We start from the raw sequence: 8,814 nt of genomic DNA on the forward strand, positions 1-8,814 counted from the left end.
TCAGAGGTTTCAGAGGGACATCTTTCCCTATTACAGGATCTGTATGGAGAATATGCCAGTTCTTCGTCATTATCCTTCTTAGGGTATTAGCCTGGTCTGAAAAAGTTATCATACGAAATTTCAAAAACTAGAGAACGGACAGTGGATATGAGCACCAAGATATAGCACCAATCTCGTATCAACCAAAAGTAATGAATAATTCACAAGTATGTTCAGTGTGCCACTTGCAAAATCGGTACCCTCTGTCCAGGGGCACCTCACGTAAAACGTGAATCCAAAATGTTTATCATCAAGTTTTAGGGCACCACTCCAATCAAATACAGTCAATTCCAATTTTTCAGAGTCCACATCCAATTGAGAAGTCTTGATATTTTCTCAATTCGTATTTATTTTCTTGTACTCAAAAGAATCATCAGCCAACGTGTTTCGTTCTGACCACCAGAACTTCTTCAGGGCATGTGTAATTGTAGACAACACCTACAGTGATTGCCACTGATGTGTATTGGATCCTTCCAAACAACAAAAATATTCCAATTAAGGTATCCGGGTAAGTATAACTGGCTGGATTAATCTCACACAGGTAGTTAGTCGCAACTGTTGGTAAACGAATATGATACCACTGCAGCTCGGCCATATCCGCGCAAGCAGCAAACAGCCTCTCCATCCGGGACCTGTTTAAATCGCGATTACCACCACAAGTTTGATTAGTATCACGAATTTGGATTATATTGTGCCGGATTACTGATTGAAATGCCAAAGAGGATACATATTAACGAACCTTAATAAAGCTCTCTGCTGGGATTATCATATCTGACGTTTGAACTATCATATTAGTTTACCAACAGTTGCGACTAACTGCCTGTGTGAGAATAATCCAGCCAGTTATACTTACCCAGATACCTTAATTGGAATATTTTTGTTGTTTGGAAGGATCCAATACACATCAGTGGCAATCACTGTAGGTGTTGTCTACAACTACACACGCCCTGAAGAAGTTCTGGTGGTCAGAACGAAACGTGTTGGCTGATGATTCTTTTGAGTACAAGAAAATAAATACGAATTGAGAAAATATCAAGACTTCTTAATTGGATGTGGACTCTGAAAAATTGGAATTGACTGTATTTTATTGGAGTGGTGCCCTAAAACTTGATGATAAACATCATACGAAATTTATTTTTAATTTCGGAGGATTGGTCTTTCTTATCCTTGCTCTCAAGTAGATGTTTCCTAGGGATTCTGGCTACCTTTTTATAGGTCTTCTCCAATTCTGCCGGTTATAACCCCTTATGCGGAACCGAATGACGTATTTTATTGGAGTGGTGCCCTAAAACTTGATGATAAACATCATACGAAATTTATTTTTAATTTCGGAGGATTGGTCTTTCTTATCCTTGCTCTCAAGTAGATGTTTCCTAGGGATTCTGGCTACCTTTTTATAGGTCTTCTCCAATTCTGCCGGTTATAACCCCTTATGCGGAACCGAATGACGCATTCTTCTGCTGCTTTTATAAAATCAGCGTCCTGCGAGCAGTTGCGTCTCAATCTGAGTAGCTCCCCATAGGGGATGCTTCGAATTAGGCTAGGGGGATGGCTACTTGTAGCATGAAGTATGCTATTCCCGCCGTGGGTTTCCTATATAAGGCCGTCTCTAACCCCTCCCTGTTAACAAAGACTCTCAGGTCTAAATAATGTACCTCTGAAGTACTGATATCAGCTGTGAATCTCAAATTAAGATTGTTCTTATTTAAGTCCTCAATGAATATTTCAGCTTGTGTGGTGGAGCCCCTCCACACCAAGAAGAGATCGTCGATATACCGACGCCATACCACAACATGTTCTGCCCACTTGTTGTTTGCCCCTGCTAGGGCAACCTGCTCCTCCCACCAGCCGACGAAAAGATTCGCGTAGCTGGGGGCGAAGCAGGTTCCCATCGCAGTCCCTGAGATTTGCCTAAATAATTCAGTGCCAAACAAAAATATATTGTTCGTAAGACAGAACTCCAAACATTCGATCAACATGGTATTGTGTTCCATGTATTTAGCAGGTCTTTTTCTCAGGAAGTACCTGACTGCCTCTATACCCTGTTTGTGTCTAATGCTCGTATAGAGCCTTGTAATATCTAGTGTTATTAGAACATATGTGGTATCCCAGGTGATCAACTCAAGCTGTTCTACAAAATGCTTGGTATCCCTTACATAGGACTTTAATTCAACAACAAAACTAGATAGAAAAGAGTCAATGTATATGGATAGGTTTTCAGTTAGTCCTCCTTTCGAGGACACAATGGGTCTCCCTGGGGGACAATCAAGGTCTTTATGAACCTTTGGAAGGTGATAATATGTCGGAATGACCGGTTCAGGATTATGAAGAAACAAAAATTCATTGGTATCCAGCATCAGTTTATTTCGCCATTTAGTTAGTAAATCATGGTAAGCTTGGATAGTAAGCTGGTACTCTGTTTTGTTGCTCCTTTTGTAATTCTCCTCTACTTCCAATTGTCGAAGAGATTCTTCACAGTATTGTTCTCTTGTTAGGAGCACAACGTTGCCTCCTTTATCGGAGGGTTTAATGATTATTCCTTCCTTTTTTGACATGTTGGTAAGTGCAATGGATTGTTCCTTGTTCAAATTATTTTTCATCTTTGATTTCTTGTTTTTAGTTGCTGGTAAAGTCCTTAATTTCATGAGGTCTTGGATGACTGTCTCTGAGAAAGTGTCGATAGCGTTGTAAGGCATTTGTGGATTGAATTGGGAGGGAGCACGGAAGTTGGTTATAGGAGATTGTTGCTCAATTCCTCTGTGTTTGCCCACAGTGGATGATGCCTGTGTCATTTCATCTCCGAGTTCATCCAGTATGTTAGCTGTGTTCAAATCTCCGACAGTGAGTACATCTGTAGAATGTGCTCCTGTCTTTTTAGTTGTTTTCTTTAAGTCTCCAATGGTTGGTTTGAGTTTGTGGAATTGATGCAATTTTATCTTCCTTGTTAGTTTGAAGAGGTCAATTCGAGTTTGAGTATACTCGATTTTATTATTCGGGCAGAAGGTTAGTCCAAGTTGCAGCGTTTCTTCTTCTGCCTTTGTAAGAGTGTCTTTCGTTAAATTGATGATAGTTAGATTTTCTCTGGCATCTACCACCTGCTGCCCTGCTTCTTCCGAGTATTGTAGTTGCTTGTCTTTGCCTTTCCTCTTCCCCTTCCCCTTCCAGCCCCCTTTCCGGGTTCTTCGTCGTCCTCTGGAGGCTTGACCTTGCCCCCTCTGAGCCATGTCTTCCGGATCAAGTTGAATTCCTGATTCCTAAGTAACTATAATTTAATATGGGTGACTAGGAATAAGATCTTTATGATAGAACTGTTAATGTCATTTCCCCATAAAAGCAGTTATGATGTTTTGATAATTTGAAATGTGACCATGAATGATGAATTTGGATATTCTTATGAACTCTTTCACCCCGAGTACGGCAAGGAGTGGTGATAAGCCGATACACGGCTTTATTTCTCTTTTCTTTTTAATATCAGCCTTGATTTATGGTATTGAATACAGCATGCATTTATACCTGGAATCAGTAATCATCAGAATCATCGATGTGGTTGGTGTATGTACGTATATATATTTGTAAAAGTTTGTGCTCTCATACTGTTTAAACGGACAGCTCGACAGCGCTTAGAAATGCCGGTTAATTGCCGATACACGGCAATATATACATAATCCACCGGCCATAGCGGTCTTTATGACACTTAAATGATATTATACCAATGTCAAATGTGTTATTTAACCTATTCTAAAATGGCCGCTATGTTTTCATGCGCTGAAATCATTGTCCGTTTTCAGTTACTTGTAAACCAATGCATATATGGCGCTGCCAGACGGTCGAGAATGTAAACATTGAAGAAGGACTTTGCGTCCGAAGCGCGTCTGTTACACAAGTTTGTGGGCTGAATAAAATATTGCCACTTTACCCCCGGAGTGCATTTAACATTTCTTGATGGAAATGGTTTTGAGCTTGAATACTTGACCGCGAGTATCGGCGCGGAGTCTGCACCCGCTGTTGAGTGCCTTGGGATTACCGGTGCAACTGGGAGCTCCAATATGTATATATATGTATATGTATGTATGTATGTATATATATATGTATGTATGTATGTGTATGTATATATGTATGTATGTATGTGTATGTATGTATGTATGTGTATGTATGTGTATGTATATATGTATGTATGTATGTGTGTATGTATGTATATGTGTATATATGTATGCATATGTGTATATATGTATGTGTATATATGTATGTATATGTGTATGTATGTGTATGTATATATGTATGTATGTGTGTATATATGTATGTATGTGTGTATATATGTATGTATATGTGTATATATGTATGTATATGTGTATATATGTATGCATATGTGTATATATGTATGTATGTGTATATATGTGTGTATATGTATGTATGTGTATATATGTATGTATATGTATGTATGTATATGTGTATGTATATATGTATGTGTATCTATATATGTGTACATATATATATATTTATATATATATATGTATATATGTATATATGTAAACAATAAATGAAAACAATGGCGTTTGCAATGCCAATAGCTCTAACTTTAACAAAGACGAGACCATTGCATTGTAAAGGCTTGTTTTCTTTGTTTTCAAGCACTCCATAGGAGTACTTCTTTTTCAGGCAGTCTCCCTTGAACACATACTGCTAAAATCCATGCACATGTACCTAATGTATTTCTTAAAAAGTTGTTAAAACACGAACAGCACTTGTTTGTTTATTTTTTGCACATTGTGATGGTATTGGAGCACTCAATCCATAATGCCTAGGTGCAAACACGAACTGATGGTGTTGGAGTGCATTAAGTGCTCACCAGTTACTTTCCACAACGGCACATTCATTTTTGTTGCTCATCCTGCTTCAGTTAAGGGATTTTTTTTTACCACTTCACTGTTGCTTACTCCTGCCCTCGCTTGCCCATCTCCCCATCCCCTCCTACTTCCCTACTTGACCCGTCCCCCCCCCACTACCTCCCTCGTCGCTGCTGCTTTTTTTTTTGTACGATACGATGGATTGAAGTGCTTGTCCAACCTCCATCTTGTCATAGTCTCCCTTGTATACATACACACATACCACTAAAATGCATGCACCTGTACTTAAACAAATACATTTCTTAAAAAGTTGTTAAAACATGAAGAGCCCTTTTTAAGTGCTCACCAGTTACATTCCACAATGACCCATTCATTTTTGTCACTGAACCTGCTTCAATTAAGGTATTCTTCCCCCTTCATTGTTGCTTCCTCCAACCCTCTACCATCGTTGCTTGCACATGTCCCCATCCCCTCCTGCTTCCCTGCTTGCCCCGTCCCCCCCACTATGTCCCTCGTCGCTGCGTTTTTTTTTCTTTCTTTTTTTTTTACCTGATCCGATGGTATCGGGGTGCTTGGTCTATCCTCCATCTTGCCATAGTGCTAACAACAGCCAATGGTATTGGAGCACTTTAAGTGCTCACCACTTACATTACACAATGACACATTTGTTGTTCTATGCAAGGGGAAGTGTAACATGATTTTCCCAGAATCGCAAACCGTTCAGCCGACCAAGAGATTTGAACCTGGCTCCCCAGTTCCCCTGTTGGCAGCTCTAACCGCTATGCCACATCGTTGCTTCAATATAAAGCTCGTCAACTGTTTCTCAATATCATTCTATCATTTGTTCAGTAAGACCCTATCAACACTGAACAAGCATTGGCAAAACCAATAGATCTCAGCCATGCCCGCGCTATTGGCCTTGTCAATGCGAATGTCTTTTAGCCATGTTGTCTTGCAACTCATCTGCTGTTTAGCATGGCTGAAAGTCACAGAAAAAAGTGTTATGATGCGGCCAGCTCAGGCCTCGGTATATCACTTTTTTTGTGTTAGGAGGGGCAAGCAATACACTCAACATGGGGGGCAAAGATACTCTGTGTTGGTTCAAGATACTGTGATTCTGGGCTTTCAGTGACTTTCAACCATGCTGAACAGTAGCTGTGCTGCTAGACAACATGGCTAAAAGACATTCACATTGATCAGGTAAAGCCAATAGCTCAGGCTTTTCTGAGATCTATCAGCTTTGCCAATGCTTGTTAACTTCGTGGACTCTCCACACGTCCATGATGTTGAATATATCCATGATGTTACATATTGATACAGAGGCTCACAAAGCAGGGAGGACAAGTGTTACCTTTTTGTCTTATGAGGGGACCCGTGTCCCATTAATCTTCTCCCCCATAGTATATTCAAAGCATTATGTTTTTCGACACAGTGCTATAATGCCATCAATTATTTCTGATTCATTGGTGGGATCATACACATTAATGGGCATGACAGTTTCTTGTGACACTCCCATGATGAGTTCCTGTCTGGTGTTTGGGTCTAAATAAAACATTTTGAAGCTTTAAGAAAACTAACCATCATGACATACTGCTGCTTCTCTCGGGTATGTTCTAAAGGAGGCAAAATACCTATACTCTCCCCATCTAGAGGTGAAAGTTGGGGTTTACCTGCGGTCCAAACATGTCTCATGCTATAAGTCCATCTCAATTCCATGCCTTTGTAAGTAAGCCACTACCAGATGGGACTTCTTTGGGTCATTAAACCCCCTAACATTCCACAATGGTAGTTGGAGGGGCGTTTCAAAAAATGTCCAATCATGTGATAGTATTGATGATACAATGTGCATTGGGCTGGTGTTCACCGGCTGCACTTGTAAGAAATGTCATTGCGTTATACAGTTTAACATTAACTCCATAATACAACAGTTATGCTACCCAACCACGCTGCATTCTCCAACTGTCATTGCACATTCCCATCTAAACGTAGAAAATGTTAACAGAACAATCATCCCAGGCGATAAAACATATATAGGTGTGTTTCACCCAGCCTCCTACCCATAATCTGCCATTTACAATCTTTTGTATTGCTTTAGACTAGTGACATCAGATTGTTCACATTATATAGCTTACATAGTGTAAGTACTCTTACCTAAAAGACACAACTATCTCTACTGTAAGACGGGATCCATCAATTCCAGTCATGGAATCTGGGAGCAGGGCAAGGCTATTTGCTTTTTGTTTCCACATTGTCTTTTTCTCTAGCCAGTCTTGACTACCCTGTGTCCCAGCCCCTGTAGTGTGGAAACTGGTGATCAATGGGCGATAAGATGACCTCCGTGCCAGGGACCTATGAGCCTGATCTCTTACCAACCTATCTGAGAACCGGATACTAACAAAAGGGTCCATGAACAGTGTTTTCCTGAATACCTCAGGGATCTGGCCCAAATGCAGACCTTGACGAGCCGCACTGTTGCCGCAAACAGTACTCTTGCTTTGATACTATTCTTTGCTGTACTGTAACCAAGTATATCCTAAAGGACAATAAATATATGTTTGAAAAAAAAGAAATTACAAATGCATGACAGTCTTTCTGGCAGCCTCTTCATCCATTGATCTCCTAAAGTGTCATTCACATTTGCTTCCTCCCACTGCAGCATGGGACAGTGGGCCAACCCACTTCATCCATTGGCTCACTTGTATTGTGAGTGACATTGTTTTATGTCATCTCGTGCAGTTGCCTGATAAGAGTGCACTTTGGAACCAGGGTAATCGTGCTTGTACTGTTGGGCAACCCCTTGTTTTATTACATTGTTGCCTATTTTTTCTGCATATTTCATATGTTTGTAATATGCTGCAATCCCCGGTGGTATGTGTTGTGATGTCTAAATGATAGCTGGCTCGCATTAATTTAACTTTAGCACCAATGTTTTTTTTCTAGTCTGCTGCCTGAACTCTTAAGCTGTGTTGTTTAGGTAGCCGTATGCTCAGTAAAATGTGTTTTTTGGCTTAAACTATGTTGGACCACTTGGTGGCCAAGAATGGTACTCTGTATATTTCTTCAGCTAACTATCGGTTTACTGTAGGTGCTGGTTGTTCCATTTTAACGTTGTCCTTTCATTTTTCAGGTGTTGCGATGGGGTTGCTAACTAATCTGGTGAGAGGACTGGTGCGTGGTGCAGACAGAATGTCGGAAATGACGAGCAAGCGGGGGCCTAGAACATTTAACCCAGGGAGAGGAGCCAGGGCTACAGGAGTCCTCACTTCCAGCAAGAAATTTTTGAAAATCAAGGAAATGGTCCCAGAACTTGTGGTTCCTGATCTTACTGGATTCAAACTGAAACCCTATGTTTCATACAAGGCTCCCCGTGGTACAGAGGAGCCTCTAACTGCCCACAAACTTTTTATGGAAACTGTCACTCCACAGATCGAAAAGGATGTAAAAGATGGAACATTTGATATGAAAAACTTAGAGAAGTATGGCTTTGAGCCAAACCAAGAAGGCAAACTCTTTCAGCTTTATCCAAAGAATTATGTACAGTAAAGATATTTCCAAAAACATCATCTGTCTTTAAATTAACTTAAAAAGTGAAATATTGATTGCATGTGAGAATTAAGGATGGCGCATCCTAGTTTCTTGTTGCCATTTTAATAAAGACCAAATGCATTGATTGTGTGGTGTTTGCATTAATTGTTTAAAGTAATGAGCTTGCCAGTCTGAGTTTCCAACACTATCAATTCCACTCCAGTTCCTTTAGAACCACAAATATATAACATATATCTGGGACTTCGTTTATAAGTAATACATGTAACCTTGTAGCACATAAACAAGTAGTAGCAGTTTTAGTTGGTGTATCAGGGGTTTGAAAAGTGTGTGCGCAGCAGCAGGCAATGTGTTGGCTGTCAGTGGTCACTGACTATGCCCCCTCTTA

At 40.2% G+C, this 8,814-nt stretch overlaps 1 protein-coding gene across 2 annotated transcripts in view; it reads left to right on the forward strand.

Moving 5' to 3' along the window:
* Positions 1-8,554, forward strand: part of MRPL41 (mitochondrial ribosomal protein L41) — a 24,451-nt gene extending 15,897 nt beyond the window's left edge. For both annotated transcript variants that reach the window (XM_086920017.1, XM_086920016.1), the window contains exon 2: positions 8,011-8,554. In XM_086920017.1, the coding sequence (XP_086776143.1) occupies positions 8,019-8,426 (408 nt within the window). In that variant the 5' untranslated portion in view covers positions 8,011-8,018 and the 3' untranslated portion in view covers positions 8,427-8,554. The remainder of the gene's footprint in view (positions 1-8,010) is intronic.
* The last annotated feature ends 260 nt before the right edge of the window (positions 8,555-8,814 follow it).

The sequence above is a fragment of the Lissotriton vulgaris genome, chromosome 5 (genome assembly GCF_964263255.1).
Source record: "Lissotriton vulgaris chromosome 5, aLisVul1.2, whole genome shotgun sequence".
NCBI lineage: Eukaryota > Metazoa > Chordata > Amphibia > Caudata > Salamandridae > Lissotriton > Lissotriton vulgaris.